This window comes from Bos mutus, chromosome 4 (assembly GCF_027580195.1).
Source record: "Bos mutus isolate GX-2022 chromosome 4, NWIPB_WYAK_1.1, whole genome shotgun sequence".
In the NCBI taxonomy this organism is placed as follows: domain Eukaryota; kingdom Metazoa; phylum Chordata; class Mammalia; order Artiodactyla; family Bovidae; genus Bos; species Bos mutus.
The window spans coordinates 108,022,633-108,050,063 of NC_091620.1; the positions used below are offsets into that span (position 1 = coordinate 108,022,633).

Consider the following 27,431-nt stretch of genomic DNA (forward strand, 5'->3'; position numbering starts at 1 on the left):
GTTTTCTAGAGGCTGCTTATCCTAGCAGTAGCATTCTGCTTCAGCAGAGGTGTAAGCAGCCTTCCTTTGAACATGGGGGCGCTGCAGTCCAATGGCTGCGCTACCCTCAGCCGTATTGACTCACTCTATAAGGAATGACGGTGCCGAATCTGGGGAGCTAAAGTGTCTTTCTAAGCCTCTATCAAAAAGGCTAACACAAATAAGGAAATTACACGAATTCATAAGCATTCTTTACCTGGTAAGCTCAGTGGAGAGAGAATTAGCTCGGTTGAAGGTCAAAAGAATTGAATAAAAGAGGGACGGAGAGACCCTGGTTTAAATCATTCTGCATCACTTTGATAAGTGGACTGTCTCTTCACTGACTCTCTCTGTCATTTAGTTTCCCCTTTAATTCCCCCTCATATCTCCTGAGGACATTGCAGAGACAATTGATTATACAGGTACTTTATGTTCTTCAGAAGAAAGGTAGTGTAGAAACCCAAAATATGCAGGTACATATTTTTATTTTTTTCTGAAGGTGCAAGAGAACTTTTATACAGTTGAAGCTTTTTTTTTCAGTCTGCACAGACAAGGTCTTTGAAGCAATCAATTTTGTTTAAGAGACAAATAGAATGTTTCTCTGAGCTAATCGGCTCATTAACATTTTTATAGATTTATATACAATTGATCTTTCCTGTTTCCTTATTCCCCTGTGATAGTTCACCTAAGAAAGGGGCCCCTGAAATGAACTACTTGCCTCTTGGGCATTTTCATTTCCATTTTTAAAAACTATTTGCCATTTGGGATTGGTTGTCTCACTTGTTCGGAGAATTCTAAGGTTCTGAGGTTCATCCAGCAAGTTACCTGGCCACAGGCTTTATTTCTCAAATGCCAGTGAGTAATGGCAGGGGAATGATGGAATTTCATCCTCTTGTGGGTGAGTCATAGCACCAGCATCCACGTCATCACTGGTAAAGGGCAAAACGGCATTGCAAAGTCTGTGTGTCCTGTTCCATCTCAGGCAGGATAGGCTCACCATTCACTTCTACAACCAAAAAGACAAAAATAAATAATTTGGTGGATCAGTTATTTCAGAGACAGCTCCTCATCATGACAGCAAGCACCCCTCTCAGGCATGTCTTTTAAATGGAGAAGCAGGAAACTGAAGCCTGATAAGACCGGGAAATGAATTTTGAAGTTATATTTTATTCCTAGGGATGCATTGGAAAGGGGTGAGTTCTATGTAAGAAACTTTAAATTTATTCTTGCAATTAACCACTACTCAGTTTTAAGATTGTATTGAGAGGATCTCTACTCAAAATGCTACAGTTCTAAAGAACCTAAGGCCAAGAAATGAATGCTTGATTACATACGAGAAAAGTGAAAGTGTTAGCCACCTAGGCATGTCCAACTCTTTGTGACCCCATGGACTGTAGCCCACCAGGCTCCTCTGTCCATGGGATTCTCCAGGCAGGAATACTGGAGTGGGTAGCCATTCCCTTCTCCAGGGGATGTTCCCAACTCAGGGATCAAACCCAGGTCTCCGGCATTGCAAGCAGATTTTTTACCATCTGAGCCACCGGGGAATCTGTCGTAAGTGGAATAACTCGATTTGGAACCATACCCATCTTCAGAGATGAAAACTCCTGAGGAATCAGCTGGAGGCTTTCATTGGCAGTTCCAGGTGCTTTGGGAAGAAGTGAGAAACCAACACGAACAACCCAAGAAGGAGGGGGAAAAGGATCCATGTTAGAAGCAGCCAGAATCGTGTGAAGATTAGCAGCTGAGTGCAATGGCTTTGAGAAAGGAATAATAATAACATTACCAAGATCTCAAAACTGAAGTTAAGAAGGGGAATGAATTACTAACTTTATGAGTTTTCAAAAATCAGAATCCATCTTTTAGTTTCTCGTGATACATGAAATGATGAATACTCCTTCTCTGTCTATTTGCTATACCTTTCATTGTCCATTTAGCACTTCTTTTGGGGAGTTGTACAGAAAGCAATGGCATGGAATGAACAAATTTATTACTTGCTAACAGCTCTAGTATTAGGTTAGGTAAGTAAGTTAGTCATTTTCTATATAGATTGCTTTTTAAAAAATTTTTTAAAGACTTTTTTTTGATGTGGACCATTTTTAAAGTGTTTATTGAATTTGTTACAATATTGCTTCTGTTTTACATTTTGGATTTTTGGCCAGGAGGCATGTGTGATCTTAGCCCCTCACCAGGAATAGAACCTGCACTCACTGTATTGGTAGGCAAAGTCTTAACCGCCCAACAGCAGAGAGTCCTGTAGATTGCTTTTCTCATAGCCCCTGAAAACCCCTATACCAAAGAAAATCAAGAGTTGATCTTAAGTCCAGACTCTGAACCAAAGTTCCCTAGACACAAAATTGATGGTATGAATCGAATCACATAGCCTAGGACTGTTGTGAAAGCTGTAACAAGTAGAATGGAAATAGGAAGTTTCCAGAAAAACCTGAAGCTAAGACGTTCCAAAGTGATCTGGCAAGTCAAATGGGGATGAAATAAAGGACTCTTCAGATCATCTGTATAGTGCAGAGTCCTCTACAGGTAGGACTATATAAATACAAAGGACTGAAAGCGACCACAAGTACAATGAACATAGGGTGAGTTGGGACGAGGAGGGGAGCCAGACTTTAGCTAAGGACTAAGAAAGCAGTATTTATAAGAATAACAGCATCAAGTATAAGAAACGAGTTAATGAAACAAAAATGCCACTTGCAATAATAAAATGCATGTTGATCTTAACCAAGCATATGCTATTATACTTTCCACATTCATCCAAGCCTTTATTTTTTTAAATTAACAAGCTTTTATAGTATGTTTTATTTTATTGTATAAAAGCATCCAGTATTCCATTTTATGTCTTTACTTTTAAAGCCCATTACTGCATTCAAACCAAACCATCTTCCCTTGTATGTTCTGTATTTCTTGGTACTGTCTTTACTAACTTGCCACATGATAAGGGCTTCCGGCTATTCATTATTCTTTTTCCTAAACCACCTTTGCACACATGATTTTCAATTAGTATCAAAAAGCTAAGACTGAGGTATAATATAAAGGATAGTGATATATGCTCTTTAATTCTAAGCTATCCTGATATCTTCCCTTTTGTTGTTTTCTTTTCTTTCTATTACACTTCCTTTACAGTACTGCCAGCTTTTTGCTTAAATGGAGGGAAAAAGTGATAGTTTGCCCAGCTATTCCTCTTCTGTGCCACTGCACAAACTACCATAGGGTAAGTGCAAGGAACTTTAGCAAGGAGGAAACAGATATTGAAGGAAAGTTGTTATTCTTTAGTCGCTAAGCCGTATCCGACTCTTTTGCCACCCCATGGACTGTAGCCCATCAGGCTTCTCTGTTTATGGGTTTTCCCAGACAAGAATACTGGAATGCATTGCCATGCCCTCCTCCAGGGGATCCTCCCTACCCAGGGATCAAACTCACATCTTCTGCATTGGCAGGTGGATTCTTTAGCACTGAGCCACCGGCAAGGCCATGAAGGGAAGTTAAACAGTTCCAATTCTCTCGTCATCACCTCTTCCAGTTGTTTCCAGCCGTGTAGCATAGTGGAAATTCCATTTGCTAGTCTGCCAATTTTTTTAATGTGCCCTATTTTTCTAGATGCCAGCGAGATCTGTTCCAGCCTCTGATGGTGTACCAGGGCAAGATTTGCACAGCACAATTTATGAAGTTATTCAGCACATCCCTGCCCAACAGCAAGATCATCCAGAGTAAGTACGAACTTGCTTTTGATGATGCTACATTGAGAGGGCTCAGGATTCAGCCCCTGCTGTCCCCAGAGTTTACTGAAAGGTTCAGAAGAAAAAATACATTAAAAACAGAAATTATGGCTCCCGTACATGTGGACACACTGTCCCACCTGAAAATAGCTCTAAGAAATAAAACAGGCAAACATACAAGTATCTTCTGGGGCCAAGTACTTGGGCCAGTGGACCAGACCCAGAGCTCTAGAATCTAACATTTCCCCAAATGAATCCACTTCTGGAGAAGAAAGAGGTCGTTAGGCCAGTTCTCAAGCCATCTTGGTTATCTTGCTGATTTTCCAGTGGCTGTAGGGTTTTTAGAAGAGGAAATGGCAACCCACTCCAGTATTCTTGCCTGGATAATCCCATGCACAGAGAATTGCAGGCTACATACAGTCCATGGGGGCCGCAGAGAGTCAGACACGACTTCAGCGACTAAGCACACACGTAGTGGTTTTAGAGGCAGTATCACTACAAAGGGTGTGTTCATGTTCAGTCGCTCAGCCGTGTCCGACTCTGTGACTCCGTGGACTGTAGCCCACCAGGCTCCTCTGTCCATGGAATTTTCCAGGCAAGAATACTGGAGTGGGGTACCATTTCACCCTCCAGGGGATCTTCCTGACCCAGGGATCGAACCCATGTCTCTTGCATCTCCTACATTGTTAGGCGGATCACTACAAATAGGACCAGGGGAAAAAAAAAAAACCCTGCAAAATGTGCCCAACACTGTCCCCATCAAATGCCCACCTCTCACAGATTCAAAGCAGTCTACTCTCAAGTGAACGGAACCACCATGTGAAGGACTGGGCTCACTCCAAGAAAAGCCCGGAAACTGCTCATCCAGTTAACCTGGGGGCTGGCACCAGGCAGTCACCTTCCCTTCCCATAGGTGGAAAAACTAATGCCAACAGCCTTTTGGAATAATGAAATGAACTTCCTTTTTTTGAGGGCTGTAACTGCCTTCAGGCATAACTGCCACGAATCATCGTCCATCATTTCTTTATTTGTCATTTATTGACTTTGAAAAGAACATCAATAACCATACACAGGAACTTCCCCTTTGGCAAAAGAAAACAGTTCTAGCAAAGTAATTCGTGCACACCTCTGGGTAAATACCAAAAATAGCAGCCAGCAGTGGATGACCCCACTCCAGTACTCTTGCCTGGAAAATCCCATGGACAGAGGAGCCTGGTGAGCTGCAGACCATGGGGTCGCTAAGAGTCGGACACAACTGAGTGACTTCACTTTCACTCTTCAGTTTCATGCACTGGAGAAGGAAATGGCAACCCACTCCAGTGTTCTTGCCTGGAGAATCCCAGGGATGGGGGAGCCTGGCGGGCTGCTGTCCATGGTGTCTCACAGAGTCGGACACGACTGACGTGACTTAGCAGCAGCAGCAGCAGCAGCAGCAGATGAATGCCTGGGAAACGGTCTTCCAGGGAGGAGACCCAGCCCGGGGGGCCTGTGCATTCAGTTAAGGGCTGAAGAAGTGACAGGTGCACCTCAGAGGACCCCATCAGTGCATCCTTCTTGTCTCAAGGAGCCTGGAGAAAAGGGAGTCAGGTGACCAGGAGCAGACCCTGACAGAGCTGGGAGCTTCGAGTTTGGAAAGAAAAGAAAATTGCTTTGTAGCATTATGTTATTAATCTTACAGGACACCATGCTGCTGCTGCTGCTAAGTCGCCTCAGTCGTGTTCCACTCTGTGTGACCCCATAGACGGCAGCCCACCAGGCTCCCCCGTCCCTGGGATTCTCCAGGCAAGAACACTGGAGTAGGTTGCCATTTCCTTCTCCAACACATGAAAGAGAAAAGTGAAAGGGAAGTCTCTCAGTCATGTCCGACTCTTAGCGACCCCATGGACTGCAGCCCACCAGGCTCCTCCGTCCATGGAATTTTCCAGGCAAGAGTACTGGAGTGGGGTGCCATTGCCTTCTCCGGTAGGACACCATAGTGGAATGTTATTCCAGGACAGTTAAACAAAACCTCTCTAAAATGATACCTAACCCTCTTTACTGTCTGGAATAGAAAATGAAGGGATATTTTTCTTTGTTAAAAATAAGGAATATATAGAATTTTGAGAGTATGATCTTCCTCCTAATTTTAAGATTTTATCTGCTTCCTAATTTTAAAATGGTTTCCAAGCAAAAATTTTGCCCTATTTAAATTCATTTGTTTTTCTATATGTCCTTTATTCTATATTTTGACAGTTAGCCTGCAAACAAACCAAAGGAAGACTTGAGATTTATCTTTTAAGTCTCTAAATAATGAAATAAATATTGATTTTCAACTGTGGAGTGTGGCAGCTGTCATATCAGAACACCAAATAAAATGATTCACTGAAAAAAAAAATGACTCCTCAAATTAAAAAAAAATCATCCTCTGAAATTAGACTGCTTTCAGACATGAACAATATCGCTAGAATTTCTTGAGAGTATAAAATTTTATTTCAGAAATACACTTTGAAGGTTGAAAATACAGCAGAAAAGCTCTTTTTCAAGCTCATCAAGGACTATTTAACTGCTGTTGAGGACATGCTCCTTGCAGGGGCAGTGCACTCAAGACTCCCACACACACACACACACTCCCAGCCCCAGTGCTTCCAATGTTGCAGAAACCAGTACTCGAGAAACCAAGCACCAGGCTTGGAGAGCTAGAGAACTCAGGTTTATCACACCAGCAGGCCCAGAGGAGGTAACACTCTAAGCTCCGAGCCCTGAACAAAGGGATTACAGAGTTTTTATAGACAGACTGTAGTGGGCAACACTAGCCGCTAATAGGTGGTTTAAACGAAGGGGTTTTGTGCACAGGAGCAGCAGCCAAGATGGGGAGGAGGATGCCTGCCTGGACAGGCCTGATGAAGCAGGTCTGCAGGAGCTGGGCCGTTGCAAAGAGCAGGACAAGGGTGAGTGAGATAAACTCCAGTTCCTAGTATTTCAAGTTCCCACTTTCTGAGACTAAGTGACCTACTGATCTCGACTTTGCAAGGGGCAAGCTGAGTTACAGAGGCCGAAGGAGAAGGAGGTTATGTAAAATTTTAACTTTTCCTCTTCACCCACTCCCCGTCTCCTTGGCCTTTCTCTTCTCACCTCATTCCTCCCCGTCTTCTTTTTTTTTTTTTTTTTCTTTTTAGTGATTTTATTTTATTTATTTATTTTTTTTAATTCCTCCCCGTCTTCTGAGGACGTTCCCTTTGTGTGTCTTTGTCTTGACCTCCATCCTGAGATGTCTTCCCTCTCTGAATCTGCCTTCTCTTTCTATCTCCTTCTCTGTAAGGCTGTCTCCCTCCTCTCTAGTATCGCTTTTAAATATTTTCTCCTCTTTTTCTCTTCCAGCTCATCCTAAAGGGGAGCCAACATTTTTTTTAAACTGTTGTTTTCCTTGAATACAGATGTGGCTACCTATTCTAAATTTTAAAAAACAAGCAGGTAGAATTTTTTTTATTTCATCAGAAACTGTTTTTCACTTGTATTTTTTTATAGTCAAACCACAAACATTTCCAGGTCATTAACTATGTACTAGGGATAGAGATTAAATATAAGACATAGTCTTTTAAAGGTTTCATAGCTTAGTGGGCTCCTCTTCGCTTGTTTTAACTGAAGATCAGTAATCCTTAGTAGAACAAGTATTCCTCAATAGAATAAACATTCCCTATGTTTAGGGAAAGGAAATGAATAAATCATTTTTCTTTCCTTATGATCTATGGTTTTATTCTCTAGATCCAATTAAATTCAGAGATCCATTTCATGAATAATGCAGTATTACAGGTAGTGAATCTCCAGCATTCCCAGCTTGGAGTAAAGAACTGTAATTTACTGCTTTCTTTACCTCTGTTTGACAGTTGGTTCTGAGATAGAAACACAGCCAAAATACTTTTCCTTTGGCTCTTGGACTATTATTCTAGCAGTGTTGTTTTCATTACTACACGTGTCTATCACCTAACTGAACTGGTGTTTAACAAATTGGTAAGTTGGCCTGTGTTCATATTCTAGTACTCGGTCATTTGTTTATTGAATTCATGGCTGCATTTATTTAAATGCTGTCTGTCGACCTCATTAAACACTCTTGGCACAGTTTGCTTTAAACCCAACTTGCTCATAGGACATTCACGTAAGTCAACCTTTTAGTTTCAAAAAGAAATTATCTACAGAATTGAGTGATGGCTTACTCTTTATACTTATTGACTTATAAATGTAATTTTCTTGAACTACTTCAAAGCTCTCATTATTTGCAGTTGTAGAAGGGAATGAACGAATTTAGGGTTCTTCAACCTGTAGACCTGGAAATCTGTAGAACATTTTGCATGTCTCTTCACTAGGTAAGCATTCACGGGCAAAGCAGTGCATTTAAGCGAAATAAGGAACGCACGTTTTGAGGAAAGCGGTGGAAATGTATATTCATCTGGAATCAGTGGAGAAATCAAGCCAGATGCCTCTTACTCGCTGGTCCTTTTAACACAGAATAAAGGCATTTATAAGAGTCTGACTGCAGGTTTTCCGGCATACCCACAATGCACTGTGCTGCAGAGGAGCGTGGTGGGGCAGGAGTTCCCACTGGACATTCTTTATCGTGCCGACAGAAGACAGAAAAGGACGGGACTTTCCAATTACCTTTTTTGTATCATGTTTCCTACAAAGCTCAATTAGTTCTAATCTATACTTTCCCTTTCCTCAGCACCGACAGTATCATATCTAACCTACAAGTGTGGAAACTTTTATTTGTAAAATCTTAAGCAGGCTTTATTAAATTTTAAATTACTACACTTTCAAATTTTCATTCCCAAATTTCCTTCTTGCTATTTGTACCATGGAATAATAAAGATGATTGTCACAAAAGCAAGAGTGTGCCTTCTCCTAGGTTGTCAGTCACCAATGGCGTTTTTTAAAAGACTTGTAAAACACTGAAGGAAATGACTTATTAAAGTCTGATTTTTACTTTTGTTCAAGGAACAGTGGATTCAAATAAATTATTATGCTTTTGCTTGTATATAGCCTTGATTCTTTGTCTTGTAGAGTAAAAATCTTACATAAATTCACATTATAGAATTAGATTTTTTTGATCCCTTTTCCCCACTGTGCATCATGGAGAGCTACCCAAAAAAGACTCTTGCTCTCACATGGCTATTTACTTTTCAGGCTTGAAATTTTTACTTTATTGCATTGTGAATTCTCCTTGTATATTGCTGTATTAAAAAAAAACAAAACATAAACCAAATGGTAGAATTTAAAAACACCGTTTTATAACTCCCAAATGAAACAACTGATTCAGATACCAGTTAGCACTAGGCAAGACTGCTAGATAAAAGTTACCAGATAAAACTACCAAGAGTTCTGTTGTAGAAACCCTGCTTAGGAAAGGTGGTCGCGGCCCAGAGAGAAGCAGGTCTGCAGAGCAGCACAGATAGCTGCAGGGCACAGTGAGGCCTGGGGAGTGGGGTCGGAGCAGTCATCCAAGCCTTGTAGATCTTGAAGATGAAAGACAAATGTTTATATCCATTGACTTTGGCTACAGATACTCTGACCTGCCAGTGCCACTCTTTAGGATTTCATTCTGGCTAAATAAAGGCAGAAGCAGTCTAAATATACAGCACTGGGGAATTTAAAATGACATCAGTGACATGAAGTCCATGCAGTGATTCACCTTCCAACTATTAAAAAAGAACTATGACAAAATTTTCCGACTTCAAGCTATGTCTCATGGCCTATTATTTTATACAAAAGAAAGAAAAGAAGAGCATTTCCTGCAAATCAAAACTATGATGAAGTATTACCTCACAAAGATCAGAATGGCCATCATTAAAACATATATAAATAATAAATGTTGGAGAGGATGTGGAGAAAAAGGAACACTCCTACGCTGTTGGTGGGAGTGAAAATTGCTGTAGCCATTATGAAGAACAATATGGAGGTTCCATAAAAAACTAAAAATAGAGCTACAGTATGACCCAGCATAACCACACTTGGGCTTATATCTGGAGAAAATGCTAATTCTGAAAGATACATGCACCCCAATGTTCATTGCAGTACCGTATACAATAGGCAAGACACAGAAGCACCTGAATGTCCATCAGCAGATGAATGGATAGAGAAGATGGAGTAGTTATATACAATGGAATATTAGATGACCACGAAAAAAGAATGAAATAATGTCATTTGCAGCAACATGGATGAACCTAGAGATTATCATTCTAAGTGAAGTAAGCCAGAGAAAGACAAATATCATTCGATATTGCTTATACATAGAATCAAAAAAATGATATAAATGAACTAATTTACAAAACATAAATAGACCTACAGGCATAGAGAACAAACTTATGGTTACCTAAAAGGAAAGGGAGGGGAGGACTAAATTAAGAGTTTGGGAGTAACATATATACTCTGCTGCTGCTGCTGCTGCTGCTACTAAGTCGCTTCAGTCGGGTCTGACTCTGTGCGATCCCATAGACGGCAGCCCACCAGGTTCCCCCGTCCCTGGGATTCTCCAGGCAAGAACACTGGAGTGGGTTGCCATTTCCTTCTCCAATGCATGAAAGTGAAAAGTGGAAATGAAGTCGCTCAGTCGTGTCCGACTCTTAGCGACCCCATGGACTGCAGCCCACCAGGCTCCTCCATCCATGGGATTTTCCAGGCAAGAGTACTGTAGTGGGGTGCCATTGCCTTCTCCATATATATACTACTATATATAAAATAGATAACCAACAAGGACCTACTATATAGCACAGGGAACTCTACTCAATATTTTGTAATAACCTAAAAGGGAAAAGAAACTGAAAAAAAATCACTTCGTTGTACACCTCAAACTAACAATATTGTAAATTAACTGCAATAAAAAACAAAAATTTTAAGAAGAATAAAAACAATAGCATTTCTTTTTAAAATGCATTTCGAATAAACCACTGTATTTATACTATACCTCTTATATTTTTGTAGAAGCACATGGTGAAAGGAAAACTAAGTCCTACAACTTACTCATTCTTTCCTGCTCTTTTTTCTCTACCAGCCTTATATATTTTTCTGCTAGAAAAGTCCATCAGTTCTACCACAAATATTTTCTTCTACATTTGGTTAAAAAAAGTATTATGTAATTAAAAAAGGAATCTATGCCCATTGTTAAAAGTGTATCTAGACTTGGAAATGCAGAAGGCTAACCATAAAGCAATTAAAATCACCTGTAGAGAGTAGACCAGAAACGTTCTCATGACAAAAGAAAAAAATGTAATTATGTGAGGTGGTGGATGTGTTTGTTAACTAACCTTATTGTGGTAATTATTTTACAATATATACATGTACCAAATCACCACACCTTAGACGTACACGATGTTATATGTCAATTATATCTCAATAAATCTGGAAAAAATAAATATGAAAACACTTCTAATTTCACTCCCAGAAAAATAACCTGTTAGAATTTTCTCAGGTTAGTCATGCACACATTTATTCCTACTCCCTCCAGTTCCAGAAAGGATTTATGGTAGCTCATATAAATGCATAATATAACGATAAAATATACCCCTCAAAATAAAGGTGATAAAGAAAACAGGATGAAAGAAAAATGAGAGTTTACAAAGGCAATGTGAAAAAAGAAATGAGGTTAATAACTAGTATGATGAATTCCCCTTCATCTGAGAATAGTTTTATATCCCTGAGATCATGTGGCATATACAGGACGACGTCTAAGGAGGGGCCTCTAAACCAAATGCAATCTGTAGTTGTCAGAGCTGAAGAAAGGTTGCAGTCTTATTGTAGGGCTAGGAGAGAGCAGATCAGCTTTCCCAGCCACCCAGTCACCCCAGGTCCATCCGCCTCTCTCCTCCTTTCTCAAGCTTGAATGCTCTTCCTTCCTGAGACCATGTTTCTTCTCACTTGGAATTCAGTTCTGTCACTCAATCAAGTCTGGCTCTTTGCGACCCCATGGACTGCAGCACGCCAGGCCTCCCTGTCCATCAGCATCTCCCAGAGTTTGCTCAAGCTCATGTCCATCGAGTCGGTGATGCCATCCAACCACCATCTCATCCTCCGTTGTTCCCTTCTCCCCCTGCCTTCAGTCTTTCCCAGCATCAGGGTCTTTTCCAATGAGTCAGTTCTTCTCATCAGGTGGCTGAAGTATTGGAGCTTCAGCTTGAACATTCGTCCTTCCAATGAATATTCAAGACTGATTTCCTTTACAATTGACTGGTTTGATCTCTTGTAGTCCAAGGGACTCTCAAGAGTCTTCTCCAACACCAAGATTCTAACTACAATAAGCTACTGCTGCATCTCTGTGTTCCTGTTCATAGATCAAACTTTGGGACACTTTAAAACATAGACAGTCTTAAACAGCCTTTTTCTTTTTTGCTTCAAAATGACAATTTTTTATTGAGGTATAATGGATGTACAATATTGTAAGTTCTAGGTGTACAACAGAGTGATTCACAATTTTAAAGATTGTATTCCACTGATAGTTATAAAATATTGGCTATATTCCCTGTGATGTACAATATATCTTGTAGCTTATTTCATTTTTATTTTTTATTTTTTAATAGCTGATTAACAATGTTGTGATGGTTCCAAGTGAGCAGTGAAGGGACTCAGCCATACCTATACATGTATCGATTTGTCCCCAAACTCCTCTCCCATCCAGGTTGCCACATAACATTGAGCAGAATTCCTGTGCTATACAGTAGGTCCTTATTGGTTATGAATTTTAAATATAACATTAAACAGCCTTTTCTTAAATAGGTAATTATACATTTCCATGATTCACAAATCAAAATCCTATAAACAGTATGCATTAAGAAAACTTTTTTTATTAGTGTTTGGTTTTGGGTTTTGGTTTGGCTGTTTCTGTGTATCCCTCCAGATTTTCTTGCCACAACCAAGGGAAATATAAGCACATATTCTTATCTTTTTGAAACTCACTTTTCAATCACTTGTAATTCTTCTCACTTTTGTATCTCTCACACACGCAAAAACACACAGACCCTCTGAGCGCGTGGTTCCACTCAAAGCGACAAGGAATTGCTAAAGGGAGAAATGTGAAAGGATCTAGAATCCAATTAACTTTTGCTGTCACTGGTGTGTAACATCGGATGACTCACTGCTTTTTCAGTTAATGGGGATGAAATCTCATAAATTAATCAAGGGAAGTGATGAACCAACCCAGATGTTCACCTAATTAACAAATTAATCTTTAGAAAACAGCCTAAAGTTCTTTCCTTATTACTAAACATAATCATGGCTGTTGTTAAAATTTTTAACTTTATATTCCTGCTTCTAACTTGGAAGAGAATCATATTCCTCCTGCTTATTATTTTGAAAGAGTATATCCTACTGATACTCTTTTAAGCAAAAAAATTAAAACCTTATGAATAAAACAATTTTCCTTGTTTTTCTGACATTTGAGAACTTCCATATTAATAAGACAATTTCAGTTAACGTGAACTGCACACATACACTCCAAGAAGGTTCATGTGATGCCTGAATTTTACAAAACCACACGCCCTAGAAAGCTCTGTTTAATAAAATTGTCTGATAGCACAGTGCATGGCATATAGTTCACTATATGTTATTAAAGATTTAACTGATTTTCAGAAACTTGTAATTTTTCTGCTTCTGTATGCTTCTATCATCCCTGTGAACTTATATGTCATTTTTATATATTCTTCTAAAGTTCATGTTCAAATATATATGAATGTGTTTGTTTTAGTTTCATAAGGCAGTAAGAAAACAGAGATTTCTTTCTAATGAGTACACGGAAATAAGACACAGCACTTGGATGTAACAGTGATGCTCTCCTTTCTTCTCATTTACCAGATACACTTCTTAATGGAATTATCATGTTAACCTTGAAGTTTACAAATACTTTTACAGCTATTACCCACATAGATCTTCCCAAGAACCTTGTGGGCTAGAAAAAAGCATGGCTGCTTTATAGATGAAAGAACAAATACTAAGAAAGTTAAAAGACTTGCTCAAGTCACTTATATAAAATGTGTTTTGTGCATAGCCTACACAATATTCCCCTATACATTTTTTATTTATTTTTTAATTGAAGGATTATTGCTTTACAGAATTGCATTAAATTTTTTTTTAATTGGAGGATAAGTGCTTTACAATGTCGTGTTCATTTCTGCTGTACAACAACATGAATCAGCTTTACAGGTACATATATCCCTTCCCTCTTGAACCTCCCTCTCACCCCGCCCCCTTCCTACCCCTCTAGGTCGTCACAGAGCGCCAGGCTGGGCTCCCTGTGTAACATAGCAGCTTCCCACGAGGTATCTGCTACTCTCTGTTCGTCCCACCCTCTCCTTCCCCCACTGCGTCCTCAAGCCCAGTCTCTACGTCTATATCTCTATTCATGCCCTGCAAATAGGTTCATCGGCACCATTTTTCTAGGTTCCATATCAGTTCAGTTCAGTCACTCAGTCATGTCCGACTCTGTGACCCCATGGACTGCAGCATGCCAGGCTTCCCTCTCCATCACCAACTCCCGGAGCTTGCTTAGGCTCATGTCATCAAGTCAGTGATGCCATCCAACCATCTCATCTTCTGTCGTCCCCTTCTCCTCCTGCCTTCAATCTTTCCCAGCATCAGGGTCTTTTCCAATGAGTCACTTCTTCACATCAGGTGGCCAAAGTATTGCGGCTTCAGCTTCAGCATCAGTCCTTGCAGTGATTATTCAGGACTGATTTCCTTTACAATTGACTGGTTTGAGCTCTTGTAGTCCAGGGGACTCTCAAAAGTCTTCTCCAACACTACAGTTCAAAAGCATCAATTCTTTAGCACTCAGCTTTCTTTATGGTCCACTCTCACATCCATACATGACCACTGGAAAAACCATAGCCTTGACTAGATGGACCTTTGTTGGCAAAGTAATGTCTCTGCTTTTTCATATGCCATCTAGGTTGGACATAGCTTTTCTTGCAAGGAGCAGGTGTCTTTTAATTTCATGGCTTCAGTCACCCTCTGCAGTGATTTTGGAGCCCAAGAAAATACAGTCTTAGTACTCTTGCCTGGAAAATCCCATGGACAGAGGAACCCGGTAGGCTGCAGTCCATGGGGTCGCATAGAGTCAGACACGACTGAAGCGACTTAGCAGCAGCAGCACGCAGTTATAAGCATAATGTAGATGGATCCTAAACTACCTATCATGGTAATTCATAAATGAGATTGTGCTTACATAAAGAAATTATCCTCTTAAGTGTAGAATTAACGGACTTTTAGATATGCAGATGACACCACCCTTATAGCAGAAAGTGAAGAGGAACTAGAAAGCCTCTTGATGAAAGTGAAAGAGGAGAGTGAAAAAGTTGGCTTAAAGCTCACCATTCAGAAAACTAAGATCATGGCATCTGGTCCCATCAATTCATGGGAAATAGATGGGGAAACAGTGTTATACTTTATTTTTTTGGGCTCCAAAATCACTGCAGATTGTGATTGCAGCCATGAAATTAAAAGACACTTATTCCTTAGAAGGAAAGTTATGACCAACCTAGATAGCATATTCAAAAGCAGAGACATTACTTTGCCAACAAAGGTCCATCTAGTCAAGGCTATGGTTTTTTCAGTTGTCATGTATGGATATGAAAGTTGGACTGTGAAGAAAGCTGAGTGCAGAAGAATCGATGCTTTTGAGCTGTGGTGTTAGAGAAGACTCTTGAGAGTGAGTGAGTCCCTTGGACTGCAAGGAGATCCAACCAGTCCATCCTAAAGGAGATCAGTCCTGGGTGTTCATTTGAAGGACTGATGCTAAAGCTGAAACTCCAGTACTTTGGCCACTTCAAGTGAAGAGTTGACTCATTGGAAAAGACTCTGATGCTGGGAGGGATTGGGGGCAGGAGGAGAAGGGGACGACAGAGGATGAGATGGCTGGATGGCATCACCGACTCAGTGGACATGAGTTTGGTTGAACTCCGAGAGTTGGTGATGGACAGAGGGGCCTGGCGTGCTGCTATTCATGGGGTCACAAAGAGTCGGACACGACTGAGCGACTGAACTGAACTGAACTGACACATATGTTTCTGTATTGGTGCTTGTATTTAAGACTGTAAATCTCATCAGCTTTTGCACAGTTAATGTCTCTATTAGACTCATTAAAAAAAGTATCTTCTATGGTTAATAAAATGTAAAGACTGCACCTGCTATTATGCTAGCTTTCATTCTTACATATTTTCACAGGGAACTTGCTTTAATGAATTTATTTTGAGAAGTTTTAAATCAAATTCTATGTCAGGATTTTACATTAATGTCCAATAGGTGGTTAGATTTGTTCAATGTTAAAATAGGTATTATGGTAACCTATTCAGTAACAGTTAATTCAGTTAAATTACTAAATTAAAGTATAACATTCAATGGAACAAAATAGAAAGCCCAGAGATAAATCCATGCACCTATGGAAACCTTATCTTTGACAAAGGAGGCAAGAATATACAATGGAGAAAAGACAATCTCTTTAACAAGTGGTGCTGGGAAAACTGGTCAACCACTTGTAAAAGAATGAAACTAGAACACTTGCTAACACCATACACAAAAATAAACTCAAAATGGATTAAAGATCTAAATGTAAGACCAGAAACTAGAGGAGAACTCCTAGAGGAGAACATAGGCAAAACAGTCTCCAACATATATCACAGCAGGATCCTCTATGACCCACCTCCCAGAATATTGGAAATAAAAGCAAAAATAAACAAATGGGACCTAATTAAACTTAAAAGCTTCTGCACAACAAAGGAAACTATAAGCAAGGTGAAAAGACAGCCTTCAGAATGGGAGAAAATAATAGCAAATGAAGCAACTGACAACTAATCTCAAAAATATACAAGCAACTCCTACAGCTCAATTCCAGAAAAATAAATGACCCAATCAAAAAATGGGCCAAAGAACTAAATAGACATTTCTCCTAAGAAGACATCCAGATGGCTAACAAACACATGAAAAGATGCTCAACATCACTCATTATCAGAGAAATGCAGATCAAAACCACAATGAGGTACCATTTCACGCCAGTCAGAATAGCTGCGATCCAAAAGTCTACAAGCAATAAATGCTGGAGAGGGTGTGGAGAAAAGGGAACCCTCTTACAATTGTTGGTGGGAATGCAAACTAGTACAGCCACTATGGAGAACAGTGTGGAGATTCCTTAAAAAACTGGAAATAGAACTGCCTTATGATCCAGCAATCCCACTGCTGGGCATACACACTGAGGAAACCAGAAGGGAAAGAGACACGTGTACCCCAATATTCATCGCAGCACTGTTTATAATAGCCAGGACATGGAAGCAACCTAGATGTCCATCAGCAGGTGAATGGATAAGAAAGCTGTGGTACATATACACAATGGAGTATTACTCAGCCATTAAAAAGAATACATTTGAATTAGTTCTAATGAGGTGGATGAAACTGGAGCCTATTATACAGAGTGAAGTAAGCCAGATAGAAAAACACCAATACAGTATAATAATGCATATATATGGAATTTAGAAAGATGGTAACAATAACCCTGTATACAAGACAGCAAAAGAGACACAGATGTATAGAACAGTCTTTTGGACTCTGTGGGAGAGGGAGAAGGTGGGATGATTTTGGAGAATGGCATTGAAACATGTATAATATCATACATGAAACGAGTCACCAGTCCAGGTTTGATGCATGATACTGGATGCTTGGGGCTGGTGCACTGGGACGGCCCAGAGGGATGGTATGGGGAGGGAGGAGGGAGGAGGGTTCAGGATGAGGAACACGTGTATACCTGTGGTAGATTCATGTCGATATATGGCAAAACCAATACAATATTGTAAAGTTAAAAAATAAAATAAAAAAGAAAATACAGTCTGTCACTGTTTCCATTGTTTCCCCATCTATTTGCCATGAAGTGATTGGACCAGATGCCATGCTCTTCGTTTTTTGAATGTTGAGTTTTAAACCAGCTTTTTTACTCCACTTTGTTCAAGAGGCTCTTTCGTTCCTCATCACTTTCTGCCATAAGGGTGGTGTCATCTGCATATCCGAGGTTATTGATTTTTCTCCTAGCAGTCTTGATTCCGTATCAGTTCAGTTCAGTTCAATCGCTCAGTCATGTCCGACTCTGCGACTGTATATACATGTGTTAATACACGATATTTGTTTTTCTCCTTCTGATTTACTTCACTGTGTATGCCAGGCTTAGGTTCATCCACCTCAGTTCCTCCCCTATACTGTAAATCTTCTTTAGATGACTTATAATACCTAACAAAACATAAATGTTTGTAAATAGTTGTAAATGCAATGTTAGTGCTGTGTAAATAGTTGTCTGCAAGGCAAATTGAAGTTTTGCTTTGGGGAACTTTCTGGAATTTTTTTCTTTAGTGTTTTAAATCTATGATTGGTTGGATTCAGGATGCAGAACCCTCATATATGGATAGCTGACAGTATTCATTTGGTTTTTGTTTGTGTCTGAGAACTTTCTCATTTGAATATACTCCTAGGGGAGATGACAGCTCTTTTGCTCGCCACACAATGGGCGTAAACCGGCAGATTGTTTCTTCCCTGAAGCAGAATTCCACTTTAGGTTTATGGCAGAGGCTTTCTGAAGCTTCAAAACAGTCAATCCCTTAAATTCTACAAAAATCAGTTGTCATAGGTGGTGGCAACTTCAGAGACCACACCCCCATGATAACCAGTTCTGCTGAGTGTCCCCTGTGGCATCCATTCCATTATATGCACTTTAAAAGACATACAATACATGGTTTCAAATTGTAATGAATAGGATTACCTATGCTTTGTATGGAGAAGGCAATGGCTCCCCACTCCAGTACTCTTGCCTGGAAAATCCCATGGATGGAGGAGCCTGGTAGGCTGCAGTCCATGGGGTCACTAAGAGTCGGACAGGACTGAGCGACTTCACTTTCAATTTTCACTTTCATGTATTGGAGAAGGAAATGGCAACCCACTCTACTGTTCTTCCCTGGAGAATCCCAGAGACGGTGGAGCCTGGTGGGCTGCTGTCTACGGGGTCTCACAGAGTTGGACACGACTGAAGTGACTTAGCAGCAGCAGCATGCTCTGTATATTTAATGAAGACACCATGGTTAGGAGGCAACTGTTTCCAATAATAATCCAATCCTTTGAGACTGAAGCTCAGAACTCTTGACAACATTGGAGAGTCATTTTTCCTTGCTTCCTGGACTTGGGTGCCTATTTCTTTTCCCAGTTTATGACTTCCTGGGTGGCTCAGGTGGTAAAGAATCCACCTATAATGCAGAAGACGTGGGTTCAATCCCTGTGTTGGGAAGATCCCCTGGAGAAGGAAATGGCAACCCACTCCAGTATTCTTGCCTGGAGAATTCAATGAACAAAGGAGCCTGGTGGTCTACAGTGCATGGGGTTTACAAAGAGACATGACAGAGCAACTAATACTTTGACTTTCTTTCACTTTACTATATGTTTTCTTTTTGGAGAAAACAAAGCTATGGTAACAGAAGAATGAAAGCTTCTGCAGAGACAATTGGTCTTTTTAGGAACAGTTTGCAAATGGCATGCTGAGGCCTAGTCCACAGACTAGACAAGATAAATGCCAAGAGGCTTGCATTGTTACACAGTCTCAAATATGACAGTTAATACTATAAGTTAGAATGTCCAAACAAGTTGATTTATAGGTAAGTTAAGAACAGGAAGGATTATTTTTCTAGAATTGTTTATAGCTTGTGGGTGGCTGAGATGTCCATACAAATCCTTTCCAACCTGGGATTCTGAAAGTGGCTCCATTCCTTGATCTGTTAGTGCCACCTATGGTTCCAAATTAGAAGTGTTAGGTTAAAGTATAAAACCTATGCATTATGAACAGTAATCTGATTTTAAATTAGAGTATTTATCATTCTACTATATTTTGCCCTCTGGGTTTCACTAAATGAATAGAATATCTTTCTGGAGGGCAAATCTCCCAATATTCATTAGGAGATTTTAAAATGTTTATACTCTTTAATCCAGTTTAGACTCTTTAAACCAGTCAATCCTAAAGGAAATCAACCCTGAATATTGGAAAGACTGATGCTGAAAGTGAAGCTCCAATACTTTTGGCTACCTGAAGAGCTAGCTCGTTGGAAAAGACACTGATGCTGGGAAAGATTGAAGGCAAAAGGGTAAGGGGACAACAGAGGATGAGATGGTTAGATAGCATCACGGACTCGGTGGAATGAATCTGAGCAAACTCAGGGAAATAGTGGAAGAGAGGAGCCTGGCATCCTGAAGTCCATGGGGTCACAAAGAGTGAGACATGACTTAGTGACTGAACAACAACAAAATCAGTAATCCATGTTTAAGAAATGATGAGACAAGACAGAAGCAGCTGAGCATGCATGCACACATGCTATACCTAGCTATACTGCTGCTGCTGCTAAGTCGCTTCAGTCGTGTCCGACTCTGTGCCACCCCATAGACGGCCGCCCACCAGGCTCCCCCGTCCCTGGGATTCTCCAGGCAAGAGTACTGGAGTGGGGTGCCATTGCCTTCTCCATACCTAGCTATAGATTTATTTTTATTTCTTTTGTTTTTATTTGTTATTTTTCTCTTTTTTAAATCAAAGAATTCAAGCTTTTTTCAGTTCTGAAAACTATCTGTCATTATCACAGTAAATATTATTTTCTCTCTTCACTTTTTTTGAAACAGCCATCAGACATTTGTTGAAGTCTCTCAAACTCTTCACTATATATTTTAATTGTTCTTTCATATATTTTTATTTTTTTCTTTATGCTTAATGTAGGTACATTCCTCAGAAGTATCTTTCAACACACAACTTATTTTACTATAATCAGATTTTACCATTCTTATTGACTATATGCATATAGACATATAAGATGAATATACATATGTAATATATTACATGTATAACATGTATTGTATATAATATATGCAACATACACATAAAACAAAAGTATATATGTATAATATTTATGTATATATTTATATGTATATATATGTGTGTGTATATGTATAATTTCTAAGATTTTCAGTTCACTCTTCTCTATATTTTCTTATTTAACTTCTAAATTTTTCATAGTTTCTTATTTTATTTGTGGATAATATCTCTTCATGTCTCTTTGATAACCCTAAACATGTTTATCAGAAGTCTAATTATTTGGGGGGGAATGAATTTATAATTAATTTTGTTGTCTGTTTGACATTAGCTGCTTTGTTTGTTTTGTAATCTCAGTTTGTGAATTTTTTAAGTGAATTTATTCTCTCCATCTGTTTCTTCACCAGCTTACCATTAGCACTTTGGCAGACTTTCAGTTGATCCCACCCGCGTCCGGACTCCCACCTGGTGATGAAGTTGTCGCTGATGGAGTCCTGGGCTAGTTGTCTTAGTTCGATTCCTGGTGGCTTCCTGCTTATGAGACAGTGTCCCCCCAGTCCCCTGAGCAGGCCCAGCCTCCCAGAGAGACTGATCCTGCCCCTGCCTTATGCACTGTGACTGGGCGATTACCTGTGGCCTGCTCTTTGCACGGGTGACTCTAGGTTAGCTGGAGAAGGGTCCGTGGGATTTCCTCATAGCTCACTGGAGGGAATGGTCTTGAAGAGTGGGCAATATAAACTGATCCCCCAACGTCACCTCTTACTTTACCAAGTCACCTCAGTGCTGGCACAGTGGAACTCTTTGCCTGCTCACTTCACAACTCTTGAAATTACGATCCTTAGGGGGCCACAGCCTATTCTTTCCTGGCTATCAGCCCTCATGCCCTGAGCCCTACTCACACTGTCCCAGAGAGTAGGAGGGAGCTTTCCTGTGTCCTTCACTCTCCCTCCTGAGATTATCTCAGGAGGCGCTTTCCTCCAAACCCTCTCTATCTTCTCCCATCCAACTCCTAGAAATCCTTGAGTCCACAGCAGGGTAATTTTTTTTAATGATTTGACCTGATGCCATCTAGCTTTAAATTCTGAATAGTCTGCACTGTCCTTTGAAGTCTGACACAGGAAAATGGAACTTTTCGGAATATTAAAGCTAAAATGGCTGGTACTTTTGGTGGCTGTTGTTGTTTAGTCACTAAGTCGTGTTCAACTCTTTTGTGACCCCATGGACTGTAGCCTGCCAGGCTCCTCTGTCCATGTGATTTCCCCAACAAGAATACAGGAATGGGTTGCCATTTCCTCCTCCATGGGATCTTCCTGACCCAGGGATTGAACCCATGTCTCCTGTGTCTCCCGCTTTCCAGGCAGATTTTTTTTAACCTCTGAACCACCAGAGAAGCCCAAAGTACATACCTAACCAAACACTTTCTGGCTCAATATGTTCAAGGAAAACTCAAGAAAAATGGGTCGATGTTTGAATATTTAAAGAGCTTCCAGACTCTGAGAAACACAACTCTTAGGTCACTCAGAAACCCCTGGTGCTCACAGACTCTACCCTTTACAAGACAGGTCCCTCAGAAATCCCACTTGCTGTGCATCCTGGATTAAGCAGAACTTCAACTAGGAACACTGATTCTCATGGGCTTATGACCTGGGCAATCAGTTTCAAGCTTGAAAAGTCTTGAATCTCTAGGAAAGTTTATACCAGAAAGAGACAACCTCCAACATAGTGCTTTTGGGGGGGAAAAAAAAACCACAAACTGAACAGGGTCCAAGTGTTTGGAAAAAAATGAAAGGAACACACCAGCTTGGAATGATTACTATACATGAAAGTTGCCTGAGAAAAGAAAGCAAAAAGCTGCCTCCATCTGGAATCTGCTCCCAAACACTAGAAGCAACCCCAGAGTCTCAGGGCCACAGTTGCTGCTGGAGGCACATTTCTTTCCCTTACCAGATGGGAAACCCTGTAACAAGTAATACCCCTTCTCTCTAAAGATATACCTGAAAGCTACAGCTGCACATCCAGAATTCCTTCTTAACGCTACACCAGATGGCATCTAAAAGGCTTTATCACATATTGTTTCATCTCACATGATCTTAACAGGATCCCTGTCATCCTCATCTTAAGAGATGGAGAAACTGAGACAAAGAGATTGAATGACTTGGCCAAGATCACTAGGCTAAGATATTGTTGAGTCAGGACTTACCAGATCCTTCCAGGACAATAAATCTTCATTTGCTATAAAATGGATCCGCTGAGTGTGATGTATTTTCATGTGAAATCCCATGCAAGTAAACCATACATTCTCTAATCGCTCAGATGGTCTGGATTCCAGAGACGCTCTAGGAAGGAAGACAAACACAACACAGAGTGGGTATCAACCCCAGTAAGAAGAAACTGGTAGAGGGTGGAAGGGATCTGATATAATCAACCTACCACTAGTGCCTGGCTAGTACCCTTGAAGGATGGCGTCACACTGAAGGTTCAGCACTGGCCCATGCTGCGGGCAGTCAGGTCAACATGCAGGGACAAGAACTAGGTCCAGTTTTGTGAGAGGGAGTCCTTGCTATTTGATACCTGAATAGTCTCGAAAGCCGTTATGGCCAGCTCGTCTGAGGAGCTGTTGTGCAAGCACTGAGGTGGTTGGGAACAGAGGCAGTAGCGTCTACAGGATGAGTCGCCCATCTGGCCAGACAGGGCGGTTGTCTACTGCCCCCCCTTCAGTGGGTGCTGTCTAGGCATAACAGAAGACGAAAGGGTGCACACAGCTTGTGAGCACTCCCGAAGATTTGTCCATATGCCTCTTCCTCAAAATCCTGAACAGCTGTCTAAACCACCTGCCACTGTTCAAAGGATCCACAAATGTCCATACTTCAGATCATTTCCCCTCCACAGAATGACCCACTGGACAGATTTCCCTTCACTCAAGGTTACTGTTGAGTGTGGCTGTAGCACAGCAAAGTCCATTTTCAGTTAGCGCTGATATTCCGAGCTGACTCATCTGTGAACCAAACCTTAATTCCTGCTTTTCTCTCTATCAGTCATGAGGAATTCCCTTGATATCATAAGTATAATTTCAGGGAGAGGCAACAGTGCAACTGAGACAGATGATGTGGAATTCTAGTCCTGTTCTGAGACTGATACACCTTTTATGTGGTTGCTTGTGTGACCTCTGGACCTACTGAGATGGGATCTGAAGGGGCCAGTCTAGCATTTGTGTGTTGCCCAGCTTGACCTCAAGACTCATCGAATCTGATCACATGTAGCTTGTGTTGTGAAACTCAGCCACATAGTCAGTTACTTGATATCCTGTGGTCAGGCACTCAGTCTCTTCTAGGGCTTCCTTTTTTTCAAACATAAGTAGTTCTCCGCCAGAAAGTCCTGCTGTTACAAGAATCCTGGAAAATCTGCAACGTGCCTCTAATATTAGGCCTTTTGAGAGACTCCATCCACAGAGGACACCCCAGTATCTTGGGCTCTGCCAGGCCACATGGGCTGAAAAGCAGAGCAGCTTGCACCATCTCCTACAGAGCTCTTTCTTCCTTCCCAGACCATGAGATCCCTAAAAACTTCATCTGTGTGACAGACCCCTGAATTTGTACCATGTATCTTTGCTGTCTGGTATGTGTTTCTCTTACTAAGGAATCCAGAGTATTTCCTGCACCCTGAGTCCAATTGGCAAGATGTTATCAGCATAGTGGACACGTATAAATAAAGCTGCTGCAAACATTCTTGTACGTGTGTTTTGCTGGACACATGCATTCTTCTTTCTTGGATGTACCTAGAATGTTCGGGTTGAGTAGACAAAATCCAACAGTTTTCCAAGGTGGATATATACATTTACACTCCCATAATCAGTATATGAGCATTCCAGTTGCTTAATCTTAATTTTTATAATATGTATGTAATATATATAGTTTAATTTATCAGTTTTTTCTTTATCATTAGCCCTTTTCATATCCTGCTTAAGAAATTTTTGCCTACTTTCATATTCTCCTGTGTTTTGTCTTCAAACTTTTCTTTTGTTTTTGAATGTTTATAGTTTTCATAGATACTGCTGAATTTCTCTCGATTATTCTCATTTACATTTCTATCTTTAGTATTATGAGCTAGCTTATTTCCCCATATCATCCCCAACACCAGGTATTATTAAATTTTTCATGTTGGCAACGTGATATGAGATGATATTTTGTAGTTTTTAATACTTTTTTTATGAGTGAGGTTGAAAATACTGTATTTATTCATCTTTTATTTTCTTGAAAATCCTCTTCATATCCTTTGCTTATTGTTTTTAATTAGGGTATAATTGCTTTACAATGTGTGTTAGTCTCTGCAGGAATGGAATTGGCTTATTTGTAGAGACATGGATAGACTTTAAAACCTGCTTATTTTTTTAAATTGAAGTCTTCGTTTTTTCCATACTGATTTGTACAGATTCTTTATAAATTACAACGTTAGCTCTTTAACAGTATTATAAGTGTTAAAATTTTCCTGGTTGATTGGTGCTCTTTTGGCTTACTTTATGAAATATTTTACAAAGTGATTACATATTTATGCAACTCAAATGTATTAACTTTTTCTCTGTATGTTTTTTAGGGCCTTTACTATACCTTTCCCCACTTTAATACTTTTAAAACTTGGTCATGTTTTCTGAGAGTGTATTATTGAATTTATTATGTTTAAATCATTGAGCCATCTGCAATATAATTTAATGTAAGATGATTGAAGTTATCTAATTTTACTTGGTCTTGTATCAGGGAGTATGCTCTGTAATGGACACCATGTGGACAGGGTACCTTAGCATCATTCTCTTAGTCAGGTTAAGCCCCAAAACATTGATTCCAAGAGAGACCACAAGCCTCCCATCTACCTTGAGATAGGTCCCATGGTTACTGTATTCTGAGTTTATATACATTTCTTTCTCTTTTTAAATTTTTTCCAAAGAATTGGCTCATCTTTTAAGTACCATTTTTTTCACTTGTCTCTTCAGGAACTGTTTTCATTCTCTTCACAGACAAAGAGAGAAAAAGAGGTGAAATCTATACATTATAATTGCTGATCTGAACTGAATGTGAAAAGATAGACTTAATGGAAGCCCTCCGAGTACCACACTTTTTTTCAGCCTGTCATGCTCTCTACTGGTCTTACTTATTTCTTTCCTTTTTCAACTTTTGATTGCTGGAGATATTTCGCTGAAGGAAAATCTGATTTTTCTGCCGTATTTCTGCTCTCTAGTTGGGGTGAGGATGAAGACGTTGAGATGATAGGAAGTGGCTGTTTTGCATCCTTTCTCTTGGTTGCCTACTGACACATTTGGTGGGTTACTCCATAGGCTAATGAAATTGTCCAGATTTTTTTTTTTAGTCATTCTTCCCTCATTTTGAATTTTAAAAGTAGATACCACATGTTAATTCTTACATAATTGTCTCTTTCTATTCATTATTAACACTTTAAGTTTATGGAATAAGTGTGTACCCTTTTCTTTGTCTATATGTGATTAGAGGTTTGTCTATATGTGGTTAGAGCCCCTTACCTTATATCTAGTAGAAGGCAAAACTAGAAAGCATTTACAGAATGACATGAGAAAATATGATCTCAAAGTAGGGAAGATGTTCTAAATAAGACACAAAAAGCATAAACCACAGGAAAAAGCTCATGAATTTAACCACATTGAAATTAAGAGCTTCTGTTTAACACCACGAAGTAAGTGAGAATCGAAACTAAGAGCTAGAATTAAATTTGCAATACCCACAGGAAATAAAGGATTAGGACTTAAAACATCCAAAAGCAAGCGACAAAAATTATGACCAAACTGATTTTAAAACATGCAAATTAAATAAAAAGGAATTTCACAGCTGAGGAAGCATAAATAGTACTAAACATATGAAAAGATTTTCAATCTACTACTAATGAGGCAAATGGAAATTAAAATTGCAGCAAGATGCAGTTTCACATCCACTTGAATGATAAAAGAAAGTCTCATAATAGCAAGCGTTATCACGGATGTAGAGTTTAAGGGAAACCCCTTAATCTGTTGCTTATAGTAATGTGGGGCTTCCCTAATGGCTCAGTGGTAAAGAATCTGACTCCAAGGTAGGAGCCAGAGTTGGATCCCTGGGTCAGGAAGATCCCTAGAAAGGAGCCTGGTGGGCTATAGTCCATGGAGGTCACAAAAGAGTCAAACATGACTTCGTGATTAAAACAACAATAGGAATGTAAACTGCTACAACTTCGGGAAACATTTAAGTATTATTTAAGAATGTTGATCATGTACATCAACCAAGATTCCCCTGCAGGCAACATTTTCTAGAATAGCCCTTGTTCATGTGCATCAGAAGACACACACAAGAATGTCCAAAACTACATTATGCCACTCTAATATTCATCAACAGAAGCATGGATAAGTCAGATATAGCAAAGTAACTCAGTAGGATATTAAATAGCAATGAAAAATAACTCCAGCTACATCAATGTGGATGAATGCCGAGTGCATGTATATGTAACAATCCAGTTCCAGTAGACAAAACCAAGCAGTGTTTCCTGTGAATATTTTTATGGGTGGTAGAATCTCTGGCGAAAATCCAGGAATCCTAAACTTATTTGCGTACGGCTGAGAAAGATGCCATTTAAAGAGGGAAATTTTAATTTGAAGTCCGTGAGAATGAAGGAGAGAATGAACGTCACTTTACTTCTTTCTCTTATTATGGTTAGGAGTGATATTATACAGGTGGTAATTGTATGATTCCTTTTTTATTTTCAGTAATTACTAACCTGTAATCCACCAACCAAAAACTTACAGATTGATAGGAAGTACAAGGACAAAAGTTTTTAATGAGCAGTTTGAGTAAGAAATTGAA

General features: G+C 39.8%; 1 protein-coding gene and 1 long non-coding RNA gene across 5 annotated transcripts in view; one reads left to right on the forward strand and one right to left on the reverse strand.

Moving 5' to 3' along the window:
- The window catches only part of HEPACAM2 (HEPACAM family member 2), a 61,299-nt gene extending 52,577 nt beyond the window's left edge, over nucleotides 1–8,722 (forward strand). For 3 of the 4 annotated variants that reach the window (XM_070369847.1, XM_070369844.1, XM_005902806.3), the window contains 3 exons: nucleotides 3,631–3,740; nucleotides 6,582–6,676; nucleotides 8,090–8,722. In XM_070369847.1, the coding sequence (XP_070225948.1) occupies nucleotides 3,631–3,740; nucleotides 6,582–6,676; nucleotides 8,090–8,121 (237 nt within the window). In that variant the 3' untranslated portion in view covers nucleotides 8,122–8,722. Of the gene's footprint in view, nucleotides 1–3,630; nucleotides 3,745–6,581; nucleotides 6,677–8,089 lie in introns of those variants that run through there. The other variant, XM_070369845.1, reaches the window with a different exon arrangement.
- On the reverse strand, nucleotides 5–23,165 carry LOC138987647 (uncharacterized). Its single transcript, XR_011464042.1, has 3 exons — nucleotides 23,011–23,165; nucleotides 22,781–22,916; nucleotides 5–1,024 (listed from the first exon to the last, which is right to left on the reverse strand). It is a non-coding gene; the product is annotated as an uncharacterized lncRNA (long non-coding RNA).
- Between the last annotated feature and the right edge of the window lie 4,266 nt (nucleotides 23,166–27,431).